A 23,518-nucleotide genomic window follows, 5' to 3' on the forward strand; every position below is an offset into this window, starting at 1 on the left:
GTTTGGGTGTTGAACCAAATCCTCCTCCTTTCTATCCACCCCACCCCACTGCCGGAACCCCGCCTACTGCCTGTTGGAGGCCTGGGGGCCCTCAGCTTGGTACCTGGGGACATTGGTACCCAGCAGGCACAGGCTGGGCCTTGAACTGCCTCATTCGTCACAGGAATGCATTTCACAGTTGGACATGGCCCCTTTGGATGCCCTGTAGGGGAGGAGCCTTCCTTGCTTCTTCTGGCTTCCGATGGCCCCAGGTGTTCCATGGCTTGTGGCTGCATTACTCTAATCCCTGCCTATCTCTGTCTTCATGTGGCCTTCTTTCCTGGATCTCTTAAATCTCCCCCTCCCTTCTTTCCCAGTTGTTGGAATTAGGGCCCACCCCAAATCCAGGATGACCTCCTCTCAGGATCCTTGACTTTATCACATCTGCAAAGACCCTATTTCCAAGTAAGGTTACATTCACGGTTAGCAGAGGTCAGGACCTGGACCAATCTTTTGGCCCATGGATGGACACAATTCAACCCACTACAGCAACTTGCAGGCTTGAATACACCCACCAACAGCCCCCTTTATGACCAAGCGGTGAAGAGCAGATGTTTCTTCTTGTCTCCATCGTTGGCCATCTGGGTTAGTGGCCAGGGCCCTTATCAGACTGCCAGCAGGCAGTGCAGAAGCTGCCTTGGTCCAGCAGGCTGACAAACAGCTGCTGTCCTCCCTTTGCCTGGTTCTGGGGTGAGCCGGTGCGGCCGTGCTCGGCCTTGCGCTGGGGCCAGACCGGAGCAGGAGGACACTGCAATCCCGCTCCCTGCAGGGCAAAGATTGGGCCTCACCATCCTGCAGCTGAGGCCACCGGGCAGAGGATGCAGCTGGGAACGGGCTGAGTGCATTTCCCAAAGGTGCATGGAAAGAATGAATCAGCTTCATCCAGGTGCCCACTGCGCGCCCTCTCTCCAGGGACAGTCACGTGGCGTGGAGTGTGTATCACCTGTCCCACTGCCGGCCAAGCCAGCATGCAAGAGGAGGCAGCCTTTGCTCTGGAGCCCACCCAGTCCCCTTTCAGGGTCCCTCACTCTTTAATCTCTTCCACACCCAATCTTCCACTCCCTTCCTGCTGACATTTCCACTCTGCTCTTTCTTGCTCCTGCTTTGTGCTAGCCCAGGTGCTAGGTGCTGGGGGCACAATGACAAATAAGACATGGTACTTGCCATGTCTAGAGGACTTTTCTAGGACTTTAACTGCAGTGTGACATGGATGCCATCTTCTGAGGAGAACAGCACGTGTGGCCCCTAGTTATCTGCTCCACCTGACCCCTGGCCAAAGCAGTCTACCTTGCATTGGCTCCTTTCCCCATGTCCTGACCCTAGCTATTGAGGAATTGGCTAACCATCCCGGGAAAAGTTCTGATAAACTCAGCTGCAATACAAATATTTGTGTTTTAGCAAAAGGACTTAGAAATGGCTGATGACTCAGCCAAAGGAAAGAACTGCTTATGTTAGAGCTTTCAGGAGTCTTTGTAGCCAGGGCCGGGAGCAGTGAGGAGGTCACGCCCAATCCCATGGGGTGTGTGTGTGTGTGCGCGCACGCACGCGCGTGCTCAAAGATAATTTTCTGTGGGGCTCACTACAGGAACACAATGGCATGGTGGCAAAGCTAGTTTTATTGGGCCACAGTAATGAGACTGGATAAAATGAGAGTTTCTTGCCCAAATCATGAAAAAACCAGAAGGTTACAGAAAATAATAAATAAAACAAGATGCCTCCATATGCAAAAGAGTAGTCTCTCTACCTCATACCATATACAAACATTAACTCAAAATGGATCAATAACCTAAATAGAAGAGCTAAAGTAATAGCCTTAGGAGAAGAAAGCTTAGGTGTAAAACATCATGACCTTGTATTAGGCAATAGTTTCCTACATATGACACCAGAAACACAAGTAACACAAGGAAATTGGACATCATAAAAATTTTAAATTTTCTTCATTAGGGACTTCCCTGGCTGTGCAATGGTTAAGACTCCACGCTTCCACTGCCGGGGGCATGGGTTTGATTCCTGGTTGGGGAACTAGGATCCCGTATGCCACACAGCGTTCCAAAAAAATAATAAAATAAAATAAAAATAAAAATAAATAAAAAATGTTGCATCAAAGGACACTGTTAAGAAAGTGAAAAAACAACACAGAATGGAAGAAAATATTTGCAAATTGTATCTGATAAGGGACTTGTATCTAGAATATATAAAGAACTCTTGCAAACAAATAATAAATGACAAATAACCCAGTTAAAAATGGCAAAGTGTCTCAATAAACATTTCTCTAAAGAAGATAAACAAATGACCAGGAAGCACATGAAAAGATGCTCAACATCATTAGCTCCCAGGGAAATGCAAGTCAAAACCACAGGGAGGGCTTCCCTGGTGGCGCAGTGGTTGAGAGTCCGCCTGCCGATGCAGGGGACACGGGTTCGTGCCCCGGTCCGGGAAGATCCCACATGCTGAGGAGCAGCTGGGCCCATGAGCCATGGCTGCTGAGCCTGCACGTCCGGAGCCTGTGCTCCTCAATGGGAGAGGCCTCAACAGTGAGAGGCCCGTGTACAGCAAAAAAAAAAAAAAAACCACAGGGAACTACAACCTCACAACCAATAGGATGGTTGTAATCAAAATGACAAAAGTTGGCAAGAATGTAAAGAAATTGGGACCCTTGTACACTGCTGGCAGGAATGTAAAATGGTGCAGCTGCTTTGGAAAATGGTCTGGCACTTCCTCAAACTGTTAAACATAGAGTTACAGATAACCCAGTCATTCCACTCCTGCGTATGTAACCCCAAAAAATGAAAATATATGTCTACACACAAACTTGTGGATGAATGTTCTTAGCAGCATTACTTGTAATAAACAAAAAAGTGGAAACAACCCGAATGTCCATCAGTGGATGAATGGATGCATAAAATGTGGCATATCCATTCAATGGAATATTACTCAGCCATAAAAAGGAATAAAGCACTGATACAGGCTACAACATGAATGAACCTCAAAAACATTATGCTGAGTGAAAGAAGCCAGTCATGAAAGACCACATATTGTATGATTCCATTTATATGAAATTCCAGAATAGGCAACTCCATAGAGAGAGAAAGTAGGTTAGCGGTTTCCAGGGGCTGGCGGGGGGTAGGGGGAGTGACTGCTGACTGGTATGAAATTTCTTTTTGTAGTGATGAAAATGTCCTAACATAGATAGCAGTTGTAGTTGCACAACTCTGACTATACTAAAAACAAATGAGTTGCACAATTTAAATGGGTGAATTGAATGGTATATAAATCATATTTTCAATAAAGTAGTTATAAAAAGCAAATAAAACACACACACAGGGCTTCCCTGGTGGCGCAGTGGTTGAGAGTCCGCCTGCCGATGCAGGGGACACGGGTTCGTGCCCTGGTCCGGGAAGATCCCACATGCCGCGGAGCAGCTGGGCCTGTGAGCCATGGCCGCTGAGCCTGCGCGTACGGAGCCTGTGCTCCACAACGGGAGAGGCCACAACAGTGAGAGGCCCGCGTACCGCCAAAAAAAAAAATAAATAAAACACACACACACACACACACACACACACACACCCCCAGAATGCCTTGCCCTCTTCTGTTGAGCTGCAGAGCCAGTCTCATTACCCCAGGCTTGACTTAGCATGGGGCTAGGGTCCAGGGTCCAATGAGGTGGGATGGGAGGGTCAGGGTTAGTTCTTCCAAGAGCATTAATGAACAAACATTTTGGAATCAAATGATGGATGAGATCACGCGAACACAGGAGGCCGACTCAGGTGCCAAGTGAAGCATTCCAGAAGGAACAGCTAATTGAGGACCATGCCTTTCTCTCTGAAGTCCCCACACAGCTGGAGTAGGGACTAGAAAGGCAAAGTGACCTCAAATGCCCCTACCTCAACTGGCCCTGGTAACCAGCTCCTCCCAGGGCACAGCCCTTTTCTCCTTAGGTAGATGACCAGGCGAGGACAAGAAATTTCTACCTTAGAGATTTTCACAAGTAAGATTAGAAGTCCACACACTCTAGATAATTTGAAAACATCCCTGCCTAAAGACAGAGAAACTGTTCCAGCTGTTCAATTGAGATAGCCACTAAGTTAGTTGTCCATTCAGTTGAAAGCCTACCTACTAAAAATATCCAACAAGTATGTATTAAATACTTACCATGTGGGGGAAAAACTCACAGCAGAATTATCACAATCAAAAATTAAAATAGGGGCCTCCCTGGTGGCGCAGTGGTTGAGAGTCCGCCTGCCGATGCAGGGGATACGGGTTCGTGCCCCGGTCTGGGAGGATCCCACATGCCGCGGAGCGGCTGGGCCTGTGAGCCGTGGCCGCTGGGCCTGCGCGTCCGGAGCCTGTGCTCCGCAACGGGAGAGGCCACAACAGTGAGAGGCCCGCATACCACAAAAAGAAAAAAAAAAAAAAAAATTAAAATAATGATGCTGCTACATTTGAGGAGATAAAAGACAAGATTGAGAACTGTGGCAAAGAACTTGAAACTAATGAGAAAAAGAGCCACATGGAAACTCTAGAAGTGGAAAATAAAACGAGTGAAATGAAGAACTCAGTGGATGAGTATGCCAGCATATTATACAGAGCTGAAGAGAAAAATCAGTGAATTAGAAGATAAACCTGAAGAAAGTATCCAGTAAGAAGCATGGAGAGACAAAAGAAGCAAAGGACAGAATAGAGGTGATATCAGGAGACACTGAGAAAGACCTCCTTGACATCTAGGCTCAGAAGTCACACCACAGCCACTTTGACCATATTCCAGTGGTCAGCCCAGAGAAGGGATGGGTAAAAGGCTCTATCTTTGGTTGGGAGGAGACAAAAAGAATTTGCAGCCATGTCTAATCCATCAGAGATGCCACTTACAAAATGTCATTTGCCTCGGAGTAAATCTAACAGTAGATGTGTAAGACCTCTACATAGAGAACAAAATATTATTAAGAAAAAAAATCTAAATCTATGGATGGTATGTTGGTTCTTGCCCTCTCAGAGGCAGATGCCAAGACAGGATTGGAGATACACGAGATTTGTAATTATAAAAGGATATAACTCAGGAACAGCCAGATGGGAGAGAGGCATAGGGGAAAGTATGTGGGGAGGGCCTGGGAGCTTCCATGCTCTTTTGGGAGGGTGCTACCCTCCCAGCACCTCCATGGGTTCACCAAGCCAGAAGCTCCCCAAACCCTATAGTTCAGGGGGTTTTAAGGAGGCTTCATTACATTGATTGGCCATCGGTGATTAATCCAACCTCCAGTCCCTCTCCCCTCCCCGGAGGTGGAGGTGTGCATACTGAAAGTGCCAACTCTCTAAGCAAGGTTGGTTCCCTAGCAACCAGCCTCCATCACGTGGTGGTGGGGCTCCCCAAAAGTCACCTTATTAACATGAACTCTGTTGTGGCTGAAAGGGGCTTGTTATAACTCACAAAAGACACCTTTACGGTTCTTATCATTTAGGAAATTCCAAGGGTTTTAGGAGTTGTGTGCCAGAAATGAAGACCAAACATATATGTCTTATTATAAATTACAATATCACAGAGCCCAAAATAGACTCAAGCATGTGTGGGCACTTGATTTTCCAGAAAGGAACAGTGCAAAGCATGGGGTAAAGGACGGTCTTTCCAAAAATCATGAATGACTGAGGGTTCGTTCATATGATAAAAAATAAAACATAGATAAAAAATAAAACATATATACAGAATAGACAAACAACAAGGTTCTACTGTATAGCACAGGGAACTATATTCAATATCTTGTAATAACCTATAATGGAAAAGAATCTGAAAAAGAAATAAAGGGCTTCCCTGATGGCGCAGTGGTTGGGAGTCCGCCTGCCGATGCAGGGGACGCGGGTTTGTGCCCCGGTCCAGGAGGATCCCACATGCCGCGGAGCGGCTGGGCCCGTGAGCCATGGCCGCTGGGCCTGCGCGTCCGGAGCCTGTGTTCCTCTCACAGCAGTGAGAGGCCCGCGTACCGCAAAAAAAAAAAAAAAGAAATATATATATATATATATTTAACTGAATCACTTTGCTGTTCACCTGAAACTAACACAACATTGTACATCAACTATACTTCAATTAAAAAATAAAATAAAATAAAATGTGACCTCCTCCCTCACCTTATAAACAAAAATAATTCCAGGTGGCCTGTAGACCAGAAGGGGGAGGGCAAAACAATAAAGCTTCTAGAAAATAACAGAGAATGGAGTATTCCATATTCTCATGAGTTGGGGGTAGGGAAATACATTTTGGAAAAGACACAAAAGTACTAATTGTAACAGAAAAGTCTGATGAATTCTACTGCAACAAAATTAAGGATTGTTTTGGATGAGTTAGCAGGGCACTAACAGAAATTACAAAGCATCTAGAACTTACTGAAAGTGAAAGCTGTTGCTATCAAAACCTGTGGGATACAGTGAAAGTCATTCTCAGAGGGAAATGTATTCCCTCAACTGCATTTATAGGAAAACAAGAAAGATTTCAAAGTAAGTGAACCACACTGTCTACTTTTGAAACCAGAAAAAGAACAACAAAATAAATCCAAAGAAAATAACAGGAAAGAAAATAAAAGCGGAAATGAGTGAAATAGAAAACAAACAAAAAATAGAACAAAATGAAGAGCTTGTGTTTTGAAAGGACTGATAAAATAGACAGTCCTTCAAAAAAAAAAAAAGCATCAGGAAAAAAAGAAAGAATACTCAAATAAACAACACTGGAAATTAAAGAGAGGGCATAACCAAGAGATCAAAACATATGATTAGAACTGACTTAATACCCTACATTTGAAAACCTCAATGAAATGGACCCTTTTATAAGAAAACACTTATTAGCATAAAATTGGCCCAGGAAGAAAGAGAAAAATCTGAATAAGTCAGTAACCAGAAAGGAAGATGAAATATTAAAGACCTACCCTCAAAAGGTAAGTGGAAGTTGTAGACATAAAAAACAAAGAACTAAACTTCACAATTATTAACTAAAAATTCAGGAAAACATCTTCATGACCTTAAGTCGGGACAGCACTCCTAAATAGAAGAAAACAGCAAAGCCAGAAAGGACAGCATTAATAAACTTGACCATATGGGAATCTAAAAGACCTATAGTACAAGATAAGCAGACATATATTTGTTCCATTTATGTATGTAAGAGGCAAAATATTAGTATTTAGAATATATGCAACACCTACACATCAGGAATGAAAGACAACACAGTAGTACTGGGCACAAACCACCCCCCAACAGGTATGACACAGAAGAAAACTCGTTTCCAAATGGCTGACCAACACGAAAAGCTGCAACTTCAATTTAAAACAACAGCCAGACACCTACGGGCACCCAACCGGTGAGCAAAACTCTTCAAGTTCTATAATATCAGTGTTGGAGAGGTTGTGGAATAACCTGTATTTACCCCGCACTGGGGAGGATGTTGGTGACGGAGCACTCGGATGGCAGTTTGTTAGTGACTTAAAACTGAAAACGTGCGTGCTGTTGCTCTCAGCAACTCTAATCCTGTTTTATCTGAAAAAGAAACAAACATACGTATACCTCAAACGGTCTATACAAACATGTTCATTTTAACATGTAAAAAATAATAGCAAACAAATGTTTACTATTTAAATGTCCACCGATGGGTAGATAGGTAAGTAGACTGATGTGTCAAAATGATAGCAGAGTAAACAATAGTCAAAACAAACAAATTAGAGCTATTTCAATCAATGTGGCTTGATTTCAAAAATATTACTGAGTGAAAAAAAACAAGATACAGAATAATGTGTACAATATGATACCATTTTTTTGATACCATTTTTATGAAACACAAACAATGTTATATGGTCCCAGATATATACAGGTGTGTAAAAGTACTTAAAGACATCTAGAAGGATACAGGTCAAACCAATAGAATTGGGGGAATATTGAGGGGTCTCAGGAGGACAGGGGAGGCAAGGAAATCAAGAGGGAGGTGGATTAAAGGGAACATTCATTTCATCTGCAGTGCTTTAAATTTTTAAAAGGAGAAAATGAATGTAACTGTTGTGCAGGTATAATGATACAGGGACCCGGCAAGGGCAGGCACCGCAGGTTTGCCATGATCGTGTGCTCACAGATGGAGGTGTACAGGCAGACGTGAACCAGGAGGGGCTCAATATTTGTTGTGCAGGATGTTCAAGCAGGTGCCTGGGCACAGCCTCGAGTGGGTGTAAAGGTGAGGCGGGTGGCTAGAGCCAGGAGCTGGGCCCAGCATCCTTTCATTCCTTAAGTCTTTGCTGAACACCTAGGAGAACTCTGTAAAAGGAAGCGTGTTGAGCTGCACCATGCAGGCCTGCAAGCCCCGTGCTGGCCCAGCTTCAAGACCAAAGAGCCTGGAATCAGTGACAGACACATCAATGGTTTAATGAATGGGGGAGCTTACATGTCGGAAGCAAGGTCCTGGAGTGACAACCCACCATTTTGTGTGCAGTCCACGGTGGGCAGGACGTGGCGGTGTCTTTGCTCCCAGGGGGAGGGGGTGGTTACCAGTTATAGGGGGAATTGACATCAGGTGGGCTCATCAGTTACCAGGGGAACAAGCAGAGGGGCACACTCCTCACTGCCCCTTTGATAAGCTATCGTGTTGGTGTTCAGATCTAAAGCTAGAACAATCTAGCCTGGGCCAGGGACAAGTATGTAGGAAGGTCAGTCAGGTGAGTAGGGTGCAGGTGGAATAGGCACTGATGGAGCAGGGGATATGAGAGAGCAGAGAACAGCCACCTTGAGGGGCCTGACCATACAAAACGATAGTTCAGAAGTAGTCTTTTTTTTTTTTTGCGGTACGTGGGCCTCTCACTCTTGTGGCCTCCCCCGTTGCGGAGCACAGGCTCCGGACGCACAGGCGCAGCAGCCATGGCTCACGGGCCCAGCTGCTCTGCGGCATGTGGGATCTTCCTGGACCGGGGCACGAACCCGTGTCCCCTGCATCGGCAGGCGGACTCTCAACCACTGCGCCACCAGGGAAGCCCCCAGAAGTAGTCTTTAATGTGATTTTTGCTCTCACCCCAGCTGGTCTGAGGTAGCGCTCTGTGTGAAGGGAAAGTGGGATTTACTGCAGAAGGAATGCACTGAGGAACAATAATAAGATAATAAGATTTTGAAGAAAAAGCCCCCCCCCAAAACAAAAACCAACCAAACAAAAACCGATAACAGCCTTGCAAGGCAGGCTATTATTTTGAGAGGTTTTTCTAAATTCCTGTGTTCTCCCCCGGTGTCGTAGTTAGATTCAGCTACCAAAATACTATCGGCTTAAATCAGATCATAGTTTATTTTCCTTACATAGGAATTCAAACACCAGCAGTCCAGGGAAATACTGTGGTCCGTGCCACTGGGGGAGCCAGGCCCCTTCTCTCTGGTTGCTCCATGCCCTCCCAATGTGGCTTCTGTCTTACAGTCTCAGATGGCTGCTGCAGTGCCTACCATCACATCTCACACCCACCTGGCCGCCAGCCGAAAGCAGGGAAGAAAAAGTGGGGGGCGTGTTCCTTTGTTTTGCAGGCACAGCCAGAATTGCGAGTGTGACTTCCATTCTCGTCTGGAAACCAGAACGTGCTCGCCAGGCCCCTCTAAACTGCTGGGGATGTTGTCTTCATCTGGGCAGCCAGCAGCCAGCTGCCAGCTAAAACATGGGCTTCTCTCCCTAAAGTACAAGGGGAGGAGGGATATTGGGGACAATTTGTTGCTGCCACACCCTTCAGCACATGAACAACGAAGCCTGTGGAGCAGGTGACGTCCACTCACCTGGTTCTCGCTCCTGGCCCTGGGAAATTGTGGAGGCCAGAAGGGAGAGAGTGGAGGGAGGCAAAGCAAGCAGATGTGAGTCCAGGTCTCAGGTTCCCGAGCCAACCTGGCTTCCTGTGCTGGCATGGACAGAGCCAGGAGGTGTCGGTGGGGCCCCCATGGCGGGGCAAGGGGGCTCTGCAGCAAGGCTGCAGCGAAGATTCACAGCTAGGGCTGCCAGATTCAGCAGACTCAGGATCCCAGTTCACTTTGAATTTCAGATAAATGAGAAAGAATTGCATAGTATAATCATGTCCCGTTTCCATTCGTTGTTTATCTGGAAATCAAATTTAATTGGGTGTCCTGTACTTTATCTGGAAATGCTACAAGGTGAGGGTTTTAGGGGGCCTAGCCAGGCTTTGGAGGGGTATGGAGCCCCAGTGGGACCAGCGTGAGCTCAAGGCAAACGTGGGGACCTCCAGGCTCGCCCTGATCCAGGACAAGGATCTTGAGACCAGGAGCCAAAGGGACCTGCAGGGCAGGCGGCAAAGCAGGGGCCAATTTAGAGGCCACAGACCAGAGTCTTCCCTGCTCTGGGGAGGGTGTGCAGGGTGACTTAAACTTCCCTACTCCCCCAGACCAGAGGGTAACACTGCCAAGAGGAGAGAAGGGAGGCCCGAGTATTTTTTTCCCCCAGAGACTGAGCATTACCCCAAAGAATCTCTAAGAACTATGTTTTAGTTCTGAGGACGGAAAGTTTATTTTTACCACTAAGCTGCAGGTAAGTGGCTTAAATCCAGATCAAATGCAGACTCCACATCTTCTGCACTCCCCTGAGCACCGCCAGAGGGGGCCCTTGACCCTGCTCCCCCTTCTCAAGGCAGACTTCCCGGGGCTTTGCAGTCTCCGTCCTCCCTGTGGTCACTGCCATCTGCTCCCGAGGGCCCTGTCTTCCCTTGCAGCATGGCCGGGATACATATTCCACAGTCTAGTCATTTTCCCCACTCTCAGGGTTTATGGAAGCTTGGGGCCTCATAAAGTTCGAAGTCTGCAGTGATAATAAAGAGGCCCACTCAACTTGGCTTGGGCAGCAGGACACTACCAGCTGTACGAAGGGGTGTTGGGGGCTGGGTGAGGGGCGCCTTGGGCGGGCCGAAACTCAGCCCTGTGGGGCCCAGCCTTGAGTCCAGGCGCTTCTCCTCACACTCCACACACTGGGAACCCCTCTGTGCCCAAGATGCTGGGGAGGTGCCACCTCTGAGATACCTCCAGGCCCTGTGGACTTGGGGCCCTGCAGATTTGGGGGTGTAGAAAAAAATTTGTGCTTCAGTGGAAACTATGCATTGTCTACATACTGCACATCCTGCTGTTATCTGATCCTAGCTTTTTAAAAAAGTTGAGGTATAGTTGATGTACAATATTATATGTTTCAGTACAACATAGTGATTCACAGTTTTTAAAGGTTATGCTCCATTTATAGTTATTATAAAATATTGGCTATATTCCCTGTGTTGTATACTATATCTTTGCAGCTTATTTATTTTATACATACACAGTAGTGTGTACCACTTAATCTGATTCTAGCTTTTTTTTTTTTTTTTTTTTTTTGCGGGCCTCTTACTGCTGTGGCCTCTCCCACTACGGAGCACAGGCTCCGGAGGCGCAGGCTCAGCGGCTATGGCTCACGGGCCCAGCCGCTCTGCGGCATGTGGGATCCTCCCGGACCGGGGCACGAACCCGTGTCCCCTGCATCGGCAGGCAGACTCCCAACCACTGCGCCACCAGGAAAGCCTTGATTCTAGCTTTTTATCATCTTCTTTACAACGTGTAAATTGTCTTGTCCAGACGTTCAGTGATCTTGCCCACCCCCCACTCCTGTGGAAAAACTCATTCTGCCTCTATTAACGTTCTCATTTCAATATTCCTGATCTATAAAAGGCTCTCTTTTTAAATTCGCTTTTGAACTGGTTATAATACCTGTCTGGTTCCTTCGCTGATTAACGAATAGGACAGTCTTTAACATTTGTCTATATTTATACCTGAATGAGAATTATTATTTCACCTTTTTCTGAAAATTATCTTTGAATAGGGATTAGACGAATTGAGTTCAGATATCGCTTCTACAATTTACTGACTTTGTGACCTCGGGAGATCGCTCATCTGAAAAAGGAGGCTGGCGAGGCCAGAACTGGTACAAAGATGTTTTCCGGAGTCCTGGGCTCAGACCCCGCCCCCTTCCCGCCCCTCGTCTCGGCCCCGCCCCGCCACGGGCCCCGCCCCCAGACCTTCCTCCGCTACAAAGGCCCTGCGGCAGGTGAGCCAGCCCGTAGCGCGAGCCGGGAGTCCGTCCAGAGCCCAGTCGGGGCGGGGCAGCAGCGCCGAGAAGTCCCCATTGGCCGGCTGGCGGTGTCAGGGGCGGGTTCCAGCCTGCGATTGGCCTATAGCCGGGCTGCCGGGCGGCGTGGGCGGGGCAACGTCATGGAGGCCGCGGGCACCCGGCCCCGGGCGGCTGCGCGGCGGCGGGACCGGCGGCTGCGGGCGCCGGCGACCGTGAAGGAGCAGCGGGATCCCCAGCCAGGCGTGCGGCTGCCGCAGAGGAGGTGGGTAAGAGACCGGTGGGCGAATCCTGCGGCCCGGTCCCGCGGCCGGGCAGTGGGGCCAGAGTCGATGGGCGCCCAGCCCAGGCCCCGGGAGGCGCGCTGGGAGCTCCGGGCGCAGGACAGCAATCTTCGGCCCCGAAGCCCCCTGTCCGCGGCGGGTCCTGCCCGCCGCCCCAGCCCGCACAGCAGCAGGCACGGACAGAGTCTCGGAACCGGGATGCGACCTCAGCAGCGGGCCAGGCTGGGAATCCTGGCGCCCTGGCGGGAAGCTTCGACATCCTCATCTGCGAAATGCGTTGATAGTGCCTCCCACCCCTGGCGGTGGATCTGCGCAGAGGATCCGAGCGTGGCATTTTTAATTGCTCAGGGCAGGCCAGCGTGTGTAATTAGGATTATTCGTGCCCATGCTGGGCAGGAAAGGGGTTGGTGCCTGGAGCGGGGACATCTGAACTGGTCTTTGAGGAGGTGGAGGATTTCAGTAGGTGGAGAATGGACAGAAGGGTGTTCCAGTTTGAGGGAACAGAATGGGCAAAGGCACGTTTCCATAGTTTGCATTAAAAAATGTAAGCCAGAGGACATCTCCCCCTGCATGTCTAAGTGCGGGCTGGTCTGTTGGCTTCAAAGTACTCTTTTTCTTTACCCTTTTATTTAAAAAAAATTTAACTCTTTCTTTGCTTAGAATTGAAGAGGCTCAAGAAGAAGCAGTCTTTCGAGAAGTGGTCAGTTTTACCCCAGACCCTTTGCCAGGTGAGAAGGACCGAGGCTCTGAACACTTGTGTCCGTGTTCACTCTTGGAGCTTCTGGACAGGGCTGTCCCCTCCCCATCTCAAGTTTTCTGTTATTAATCCCATAATTTCCACTGATTCCTCGCTGTTTCCCTCCTCTGATCCAGTTCGATATTATGACAAGGACACCACCAAACCCATCAGCTTTTACTTGTCTTCCCTGGAGGAACTCTTGGCGTGGACGCCCGACGTGGAGGATGGCTTTAACGTGGCCTTAGGGCCCCCCGAGTGTCGGCAGCCCCCTCTGAGCAGCAGGAGGCCCCGGACTTTGGTGTGCCATGACATGATGGGCGGGTACCTGGATGACAAGTGAGGACACTTCGATGGCATCGCCTGGCGGGAGGGGATGGAGGGGAGGGAGCGTGCCATGTGGCAGAAGGAGCACCGGATGGGGAGTCAGGAGGTGGGGCATCAGCCCACACCGCCATCACTTGGGAGAGGAACTCAGGCCTCCTTGTTTTGTCTGTAAGAAGAAGGCACTGGATTAGGCAATAGCTGATGCCTCTTTCAGCTCTGAAACTGTTTGATTCTGGGGACTACCTGCACCTGAAGTCCGGGAGGCTGGAGAGGGCACCACAGCCGGGACCCTCTTCAGATGGCCTGGCCCAGAAACTTGGTTCTTCAACTGATTTCTTTTCTTCATCCTCACTCGAGCTCCCTTCCATCTTGGCCCACTGGCTCTGGAGTCGTTCCACTCCCTCCCCCCGCAGCCGGGGGCACTTCCTCCAGGTTGCTGCGGGGTCAGCTTAGAGATCTTAAACGTCCATAAAACAATCTTGGACATGACGATTGTTGGGGAAGGCTTGAGTCAGAGCTGGCCATCAAGGTAGACAGAGGCGGGTGATGTAACCTCGGGTGTAGCTCACGTGGTTGTCAACCCCAACCTTACCTGCAGGCAGGCTGTTTCCTGGGGAACTGCTGACCTCAGAATAGAGTGGGACCCCAGGCACGGGAGCTCTGCACGAGCCCCTCCCCGTCTCTCCTTCTGTCCTGTGTTTGTCTGCTTGTTGAGGCTAAACACGCTCAGTCCATCGGGTCCCATGGGGGGTACCTGCACGGCCTGGTGAAAATGTTTCCCTCACGACCGACCCTCTCAACATCCGGGCTGTGGCCTGATGCTGCTTCTCAGCCCAGTCATTAGGCAGGGCCTGGCTCACAGCAAGCTTGCCGTTAGTGCCGACCGGATGGAACTGAAGAGAATCTTCACTCACTCACCACTGCCCTCTCTTTTCACCGTGGGGTCGTCGTGTCCTTGTCTGTTTCTGGGTCCTGACTTTGTTCTCTTTCTTCACTAGGTTTATTCAGGGCTCAGCCACGCAGAGCCCCTATTCCTTCTACCACTGGCAGTACATTGACGTCTTTGTGTACTTCAGCCATCACACGGTCACTATCCCCCCGGTAGGCTGGACCAACGCTGCCCACAGGCATGGGGTCTGTGTGCTGGGTAAGAGCCTCCAACCCTGCCAGACTCGTTGGCACACCTGCCAGGTGACCCAGTGATGAAAGGGCTTGGGCTGGGCTTCCCTGGTGGCGCAGTGGTTGAGAGTCTGCCTGCCGATGCAGGGGACACGGATTCATGCCCCAGTCCGGGAAGATCCCAAGATCCCACATGCTGCAGAGAGGCTGGGCCCGTGAGCCATGGCCGCTGAGCCTGCGCGTCCAGAGCCTGTGCTCCGCAACGGGAGAGGCCACGGCAGTGAGAAGCCCGCGTACCGCAAAAAAAAAAAAAAAAAAAGAAAGGGCTTGGGCTTCGGCTGCTGCTTAGTGGGTAGAGCTCCTTACCTGCCTTGATGGGTTAGGACAGGCAAAGCCAAACTTTTTCTGGAAAGGACCAGATAGTAAATATTTTCAGCTTTCTAGGCCACTGGGTCACTATTGGAACTGCCAGAGAGACAATAGCCCCCACAGACAATAGACAAACAAATGGGCTGGGCTGTGATCCAGTAAAACCGTTTTTACAAGAAGAGGTGGGGGGCTGGATACAGGCTGTAGGTGGTCTACCCCTGGGGAGAGCAGTGCTCCTCAAGCTTTCTCCTGCATCCAAATCATTTATTGGCTTGTCTAACACTGATTTTGGGGCCCTGCCCCCAGGGTATCCGATTCATTTGATATCTGGGGACGCTGGGAATTTGAAATTCTAATAAGTTTGCAGGCGACAGTGCTGGTGCAGGAACCACACCTTGGGAACTGCTGGGTCAGAGGGGAAATGATCCCCGGGCCCGACCTTGTTTCTCTCCCGTCCCACAGGGACTTTCATCACCGAATGGAAAGAAGGGGAGCGGCTCTGTGAGGCCTTCCTGGCTGGGGACGAGCGCTCATACCGGGCGGTGGCCCGGCAGCTGGTCCTGATTGCCCAGTTTTTCCGATTCGATGGCTGGCTGATCAACATCGAGAACTCTCTGAGTGTGAGCACGCCTGCCCCTGGCCCGCCAGCCCCTGTGCCCCGCGGGGACCCTCCATTGCACTCCTCGGCCTCACCAGGCCGGTCCCTGCTGCGGCAGCACTTCCTCCGTCTCAGTTAAAGCCGGCTCCTACGCCTCTGCCACTTCACAGGGAGATGGATGTTCTCCAGCGCAGTGTCCAGAAACCTTGCCCACTGAGCTTTGCTTCTCTGGCTCCTTCAAGGCGGCCCTTTATTCCTCCTCGGTCTCTGCTTTGCTTGGGCCGCATGTGTGGCTTCCTCTTCATGCTGCCCTCCGCTTTCATTGCGTTTTATCTTCTCCTGATTGCTGAGTCCATGTCCTTCCTGCTTCAGAAAGAATGGAAAGTCGGACCTCTGGCTGGACCCTCTGCTCGGCAGCCGTGGGGCTGAGGGGCTTCTGGGACCAGGACCCGTTTGCTCCTGGGGTTAAGTGTCCTCCTGTTTGTCCTGTGCCAGGCGCTTCTCATGACAGACCTCTCTGGGCCTCACGGAAGGTCTGTCTCCTTCCCTGTCTCCAGCTGGCCGCCGTAGGGAACGTGCCCCACTTCCTCCGGTACCTGACCACTGAGCTGCATCAACAGGTCCCCAGGGGCCTGGTGCTCTGGTATGACAGCGTGGTGAGCAGCGGGCAACTCACATGGCAGGATGAGCTCAACGAGCACAACAGGTGAGCCTGCAGGAGGGCGGCCTGGGCCCCTGGACAGGGGCAGGAGCTCCCTCTGCCTTCCGGCATGGCTGCCTTGGGGAAAGTGAGGAACGGGCAGAGTTGTCTGATACCCCGAGCACCACCAGAGAGAAGGAGCGCCTGGTCAGCCCGGCTGTGCCCAGCTTTACGGGCCACAGTCTGTGGGCTGGGTCCCGGAGGCAGCCCGCAGTCTGTGGGCTGAGCGGATGCAGGTGCTTGAGGGGAGGAGGCCTGGGCTTTACGGCCCACCCTTGCCGCCCCCAGGGTCTTCTTCGATTCCTGCGATGGCTTCTTCACCAACTATAACTGGCGAGAGGAACATCTGGAGCGGATGCTGGGGCAGGCTGGGGAGCGCCTGGCCGACGTGTACGTGGGAGTGGATGTGTTCGCCCGGGGCAGTGTCGTCGGGGGCCGGTTCCACACGGACAAGGTGGGTGGTGGCCTTTGAGGCCAGGGAGGTGGTGGCAGTGGCCCGGGTGCCTGCTGTTCTTGTGGACCTTTCATGGCCATCTGCACCTCAAGGGAAAGAGAGGCAGCGGTGATCCTCCCCAGAGTGGGGAAACTGAGGCACCAAGAAGCAAGCTCTGCCCTAAAATCCTACCTTCCAGCCCATTTCTACAGTCAGACGGTACCATTTTTACCTAGGTGTTAATGTCCAAAGCACCTCTTCCGACTGCTGGTCTCATCTGTAGCTTTACTTCCTTTTGGACTACGTGCTTTGCAGGGCACTGAGCTAGCATTGTAAAGCAAGAACGTGGACTCAGAGGAAAGCCGGGGGGTATATTTTGGTGTTTCCTTAGCCCAGGGCGAAGGACTGAGGTGAAACACCCACAGTTGCGGGAACTGCTGGTTTGATAACTAGTGAGGCTTTTCTGGCGAGGCAGGCGGTGTCTGCAGTGAGAAAAGAGAAGAGGGGCCCGCGGGGGCTGCTGCACCTGGTGTGGGATAAGTGGGGAATCAGCCTGTCCCGGGGCTGTCAATCCTGCCCTTCCCGGGCGCCGTGGGGATGTTCTCAACTCATTAATTAAGCTTTAAGTGAATAAATTTAATCCAATAACTGAAGATTCTCTCCGCCCCCTGTGAGGCTGATAATATAGTGTGAAGTGTAGTGAGAGAGAGAGACCTGTATCCCGTGGGCACCCCGCGTGCTGGCCCCTGCCCCTCGGACATTCCCCTCTGCACCTCACCGCCACCTGCGCCCTCTTCTGGGAGGCTGCAGAACTGCAGGGATGAGCCCCAAACGCCCGGAGTGGCGCTGGGGCTCCTGCCTCCCTTTCCAGGCTCCCTGCTTCCCCAAACCCCACGTCGCCACGCGTGGACGCTGGTTGCTGGGACGGGAGCGTCTCCCTGACTGCTGTCTCCCTAGTCACTGGAGCTGATCCGGAAGCACGGGTTCTCGGTGGCTCTGTTCGCACCTGGCTGGGTGTACGAGTGTTTGGAGAAGGGGGATTTCTTCCAGAACCAGGACAAGTGAGTCCTGCGCGTCCCGGGGCCTGAGTGTGGCCCATGGCAGGGAGGGTCTCAGGTGATTTCGCCAGCTTTTGGCCTTGCTCGCCTGGGGGTGGGGGTTAAGGCAGGGCAAGGGGTTCAGCTGCCCTGGCTGCTCCTGGGGGTCGTGGAGGCCAGTTAGTTATGCAGGAAAGACAAAGGTTGGGGACCCAGAGGGACCACTTCCTGCAGACTTGCAGTGGGGGGCTGCGGTCACTCGGGAAGGGGTGCCGGAAAGACTGGAGTCACAAGAGTGAGTTCAGGGCGTCACGGAGCCCTCTGTGGACCTGAGCCTCCATGCGTTTCTCCGCAGGTTCTGGAGTTTGCTGGAACGCTATCTGCCCACGCACAGCATCTGCTCCTTGCCCTTTGTCACCTCCTTCTGCCTGGGCATGGGGACTCGAAGAGTCTGCTATGGCCAGGTGCGTGGGTCCCGTGCTGGGTGGCCGGGGGCGAGGGGCTTCCCGGATGTACTGCATCTTGGCGAAGGGGCTGCCTTCTCTCTCATCTTTGGTCCTCACCTGGGACCGGTGGGAGGGGCCCTCGGGCGTGATGGCTCCGTCTGCCCCCTGCCCTCCCTCCACTTCTGTCTCTTTCTTCAGGAGGAGGCCGTGGGGCCCTGGTACCACCTGAGCGCCCAGGAAATCCAGCCCCTGTTTGGAGAGCACAGGCTGGAAGGGGACGGACGGGGCTGGGTGAAGATGCACTGCTGCCTGGCAGACGCCTGGAACGGGGGCAGCTCTCTGCTTATCCGGGGGCTGATTCCGCCCGAGGTTGGAAACGTGGCTGTGAGGTAGGTGAGTGAGTGGGGCTGAGACGTAGGGCCTGTCAGCTTCTGCCATCATCCATGTCAGTCGCCTAACTGGGCAGGTGGACAGCAGAGGCCAGAGTGAGGACAGAGCCAGGATTTTGTTTTATTGCGTGAAGAACATGCAACATACAGTTACCATCTTCACTGCTTCTGAGTGTCCAGGAGAGTAGCGTCAGCTACCTGCACACTCTTGTGTGCATTTTCCTTTCACAGACCTGAGGCTGGCCTCGCGGGCAGCCCGCTCCCCATCCCTGTCCTGGAGGAAGAAGTTGGCGGACGGGACCCGGAACAGTCCCGCTTCCCAGGGGTTTCCCTGTGGCCTCTCATCACAGGACCTTCCTCCTCCAGGTTATTCTCCCTGCAGGTCCCAGTGCCGCCCAAGATTTTCCTGTCCTTGGTGTACAAGCTAGAAGGGCCTTCGGCCGTGGGGGTGGCTTTGGAGCTCACCACGGGGGACACAGGCAGCTGTCACGTGGGAGGCATCGCGGCGCTGAGCGGTGAGGGGACGCGGTTGGCTCCTTCCTTCCTTACAGGCCTCTGCCTTCTCAGGGGACGTCTCGGGGAGGAGGAAGCTAGAGAGCTGCACAGGGTGCGGGGGCAGCTGGGGTTGGGGGCACTGCTGTGGTCCAGGCCTGGACAGGGAGGTTCGCCTTTCAGCTGGAACTTCTGGGCTGTGGCCCTGCGGTGCGGGGTTGGAGGTGTGCTCCTATGGGGGTGTCTCCTGCCAGCTGCGCCCTGAGAGGGAGGATGTCCACGGGCCAGTCCTGGTCATCCATCCCTGAGTTTTCCTCCTCTCCTCCCTGTTCTCCTCCTGAGGCCTCAGTCCATCGGGCCGAGAGCACCTGGGGCCACCAGGGAGTCTTGCTGGGCCCCCGGCTCCCGATTCAGTGACACCTCCCAGTGCGGTTTCCTTTGGACTTTCCTTGTTAAAGTCTTGTGTCTCCTGCCTCAGCAGAAACGAGCTCAAGGCGCAGTCCCCGACCCCTCCGGGTGCCCCCGACAAAGCTGGCCAAATGGGTGGGCCGCTGCGGCCAGCAGCTCAGCGGGGGCTGGGTCCAGCGGTGAGTCCCTCCCCTTCCTGTTGAATCCCCGGCCAGGGATGGCCACGCTGGGGTGGGGATTGAAGAGTGAGGGACTGTCCACTGAGAAACCCCAGAACTGGCGGGAATGGAGGGGCCCTGGGCTGACCCCTCGGATTTCAGGCAGCTCAGTGACACAAGACCACAGGGTCCACTTTGGGATGGAGCTCCCTGTGGCTCGGGGCCTCTGAGCAGCCAGTCTGAAGGTGCCGAGCTGAGGCCCCTTGGGACCGGCCTCTGTTTGCCTCTCCCAGCTGCTACGAAGTGAATCTGCGGGGCTGCCTCCTGCAGGCCCTCTTCGTTAATTTCTCCCGGCCTCCGGGCAGCCAGAAGGAGGAGAACTTCGTCTGTCGCCTTGGAGAGATCCAGGTGAGGTATCTCAGGGAGCCGGTTGGGGCTTGGCTAGGGCATCTGTCCGGCTGCAGATGAGGCCGAGCGCCCCCCTGCTGCCTCTGCTGGCCCGGGGGGATTGGGGCAGAGGTGCGGGGGGTGGACCTTGCAGGGCCAGGCGCCCTCCAACCAGCCCTGGGCTCTCGGGCCGTGCTGAGCCTTCTCTCTTCTGGCAGGTGGTGGATGCCAATAGCCTGCTGACCCCTCTGCCTCAGGTGCAGGCTGTGACTGTCTCGCAGGTGCGCTGGCAGCCGGCCGCCTCCGAGGGGGAGGGCGGCCCCACTGGGCTCCGGCTCAGCTGTACTCTGCACTGGGCCCACCTCCTCCCTCACGTCCGATGCTTCCGGATCCACTGCTGCCGAGGGTCAGGAGGTGACTCTCCTTGCAGGGGGCCGTCGGAGCCAGAGAGGCCCACGCTCCTGGGCCTGGCTTTTGTCAACCAGTATCGGATAGTGGACCTGGCAGTGGCAGCCGCAGAGCCTGGCCGGGATGGCCGTGTGGAGTTCCTGGTGGAGCCCATCCCCAAGGAGGGGTTTCTGGTGCCGCGGGCTGAGTGGGGCAGGGCGGCCATGCTGTACTCCACGCCCCGCACATGAGCGACCATTAAAGCACAGAGTCTCCCACCTCAAGGATAAGGCTTCTTCCGCACTGGGGCCTCACCTGTGTGCGGGGAAGGCCTGAGTCCCGAGGGCTGGGCCAGAAGGTCACGGGCCCCGGAAGGCTGTGGGCTGTGGCTCTTCGTTGGGGCATTGGGATAGGAAAACTGAGAAGTCAGTTTGCTGAGTTGATAATTCCAGCGGTGAGCGGACCCCCCCTTTTGTCTAATCCTTCTCCGTAGTATACAGTTTCTGGGTACAAGTGAAAAGATTTGGGAAAATTTAGTCTAGAAAATTCCATAAAGGGTATTGCCTAATAGGCTGAAAGACGCTTATGCTGACAATGGGGACCTTTTATTCCTGCAGTTGGGACAATTAGGAACGAGCTTAATTGTGGCGAGAGGGCCTCGGAGTAGGGCCTTGAGACGCTTCCAAGGGTGGGAATGAGATAGAGGGGCCCCAATGGGGGAGGAGAGCAGCAGGGTGGGTGGGGCCAGTAGCTCAGGAACAGTGGCCCCTGCCAGTGCTGAGAGGGTGTCCCCAGGGGACCTCCTCCCCAGGAATGGGAGCCCCAGGCCAGGCTGCGCCAGGTCACACCAGCCCCAGGCAGGGCAGGCACCCGGGCCAGACCACCTCGTGTCCTGGCTTTCCCGGTTTACTGTCCCCCTGAGCCAGAGCCACTTCCGAGCATTCCCATCGGCCCTGTGTCCTGCTTCGTCTCTTCTGGGTCGTAGGTGCAAGCTGGTGAGCCCAGTGAGCTCGGGCAGCAGGAGGCCGGGCAGGGCCCAGGAAGGCCCTCAGGGGGCACCCAGCAGCCCCCCAGCCCTGGGTGCGGGCTCCGGGCCGCCTCTGTCACACCCTCCAGCTCCGCCACTCCCTCGAACAGGTGTTAGTCCGGAGCATCAAGGCATCGGGACAGCGGCCCTCCCCACTGTGGCCCCTTCCTCCCGCTTCCTTCTCTCTCCCTGCACGTCCCTCCTTCCTCTGCCCAGCGCTCTGCACAGGGAGGAGGGGGGTAGGCGAGCCAGAGATGGCTTCTCCAGCCACACAGCTCCCCTGTTGACACCTGGGCCGCTGCGGTGGCTTCCTGGGAGGGGTCTCTTGACCCCGCAGCCTTGGGTAACCCTGCTCCCCTGCGCTCTCCAGGCCTGAGTGGGCTGTGCCCTGACCCTTTGACGAAGGCCGTCAGCCCCTCATTCTTGGGGTCTGTCACCCCCAGGCCTCACAGGCCAACGATGGGGGTTACTTTCCTGTTCCTCTTGTCCTCCCCCTGTGCTACTTGACGTGGACGATGCCAAGGGCCAGGACCCTCTGGGGTGACCTCCCAGCTGGAGGGTTGGCCCCCTGTGCCACGCAGGGTCAGCAGACTTGATTTTACGCCGCAGTGAAGGAAGTGGCCGCCAGGCGGCAGTGCAGCCACACAGCATCCATCCTGGTCCTCGGAATTCGGAGAGGACCATAGGACACGGAGGGGTTCTTCCGGGGCCGACGTTTGCCTCCGTCTCCACCTGCCCTGCTTCCCGGGTGCCCACGTGCCCCTTTCTCAGCCCGACGCAGGACCTCTGGTTCTACGTCTTTCCTAATTGGGAACGTTTTACTCTTCATGCCCCACACGTGTGGCCCAGCTCAGCCCCAGGACGGGAATAGGTTTGTCTAAGGGGGGAAGAGGGTTCCTGCGGGCCAGGAAGACACCTCCACTGGCTGACCCTGAACAGGTTTCCCAGCACCCCCGATTCTCCCTGTGAATCGGGAGCGTCAGGAGACTGTCGGGGTTGGGGAACCACTCCCTGGACTCCCCCTGGAATGCTTTGAGTCCCCCGCCAATTTTGAACTTGGGGGAACTGGGGTGGGGGCTCCTGGCGCCCCCCACCCCAGTTCCCAGAGGTGGTGGGCAGGCTGGGGACAGGACCGGGCACCCGGAAGTGGGCAGCACAGCTGCTCTTATTTCAGGAGGCTTTTTTTTTTAAGTGCTGGTTTCCCGAATATTTTATGCAGAGAAGGAGGGAAAATTTATAGTGGCAATTATTTTCTCACAGTCTGGTGAGCAAGCAATTAGAAAAAAGGGGGTTTAGCAGAGCATGGCATGCTGTGGGATCGCACAGCCCCAGCTTTCCAAGAGCACAGTCCCCAGTCCCACCGACGGTAAAGGCTCGTATGCAGGAAAATACTGTGTCGGCGTTTAAGCCTGTGCCCCTCTGGCGTGTGTAATTGCTCCGAAATAAATGATCCGACGCTGTGAAAAATGAAGAACGCAGGTCTTGGTGAGACGTGGGGCGGACAGCGTGTCTCGGGTTTGGAACCCGCCCCCATCGCAGCCACCAGCCCAAGGCTTTCAAGCTCTGGGTTTGGATTCTGCTGCTTCCCTTCCCAGCTCTCCCTCCTCTTCTGGCTGGGGGTTGAGGATGGCGGCCACTCTCCTCCACCCCACTGCACCGGGGCTGGGGACTCACACCGGGGTGGAGCAGTGGGCTTACCTTCAGGCAGCTCCTTTCCCTGGGACCACGGCTGGGCCCCGGCGCACAGGCAGAGCCAGTGGTGTGGGCAAGATCCCTGAGGGCACCAGCCTCAACTGCCCAGCCGGCCCTCCTGTATTCAGATGTCTGCCCCACCGGTCATCAGGCACACGTGTGGAGCAGCCACCACTCAGCAGCCGGTGGGGCCGGGGGGCCCTTCTGCCCCAGACTCTGCCGGTAACGTCACAGACCTTGCTCGCAGGGTAGATGGCAAGGCTGCGGGGAGCACGTGTGAGCCCTGCCTCCAGACTCCTGGGACGGGATGGGGAGACGGCAGTCTGGAGGAGAGCATGGGGGCTCTAGACTCTTCTCCCAGAGGGTCTTCTGACTCCCCTCTGGCCATCTGGCTTCCTGGGAGGAGCTGCCCGTCCT

General features: G+C 53.5%; 1 protein-coding gene across 9 annotated transcripts; it reads left to right on the top strand.

Annotated features, from left to right (window-relative positions):
• Positions 1-12,240: 12,240 nt before the first annotated feature.
• Positions 12,241-22,814, top strand: ENGASE (endo-beta-N-acetylglucosaminidase). 9 transcript variants are annotated; one of them, XM_081220623.1, is made up of 16 exons: positions 12,241-12,377; positions 13,057-13,124; positions 13,270-13,471; positions 14,458-14,606; positions 15,410-15,567; positions 16,103-16,251; positions 16,534-16,699; positions 16,792-16,897; positions 17,636-17,739; positions 18,071-18,179; positions 18,360-18,550; positions 18,933-19,065; positions 19,521-19,629; positions 19,902-20,016; positions 20,214-20,276; positions 20,426-22,814. In XM_081220623.1, exons 1-16 carry the CDS (start codon positions 12,256-12,258, stop codon positions 20,588-20,590), a joined length of 2,109 nt encoding a protein of 702 aa, XP_081076749.1. In that variant the 5' UTR covers positions 12,241-12,255; the 3' UTR covers positions 20,591-22,814. The 9 variants fall into 9 exon arrangements, 6 of the variants coding, with proteins under 6 accessions (XP_081076749.1, XP_081076745.1, XP_081076746.1 ...); XR_014014074.1 differs by lacking the exon at positions 20,426-22,814 and having other exon boundaries at positions 18,360-18,554; XR_014014075.1 differs by lacking the exon at positions 20,426-22,814 and having other exon boundaries at positions 18,917-19,065.
• The last annotated feature ends 704 nt before the right edge of the window (positions 22,815-23,518 follow it).

The sequence above is a fragment of the Mesoplodon bidens genome (assembly GCF_964165515.1).
Source record: "Mesoplodon bidens genome assembly, chromosome: 19".
Classification (NCBI taxonomy): Eukaryota; Metazoa; Chordata; class Mammalia; order Artiodactyla; family Ziphiidae; genus Mesoplodon; species Mesoplodon bidens.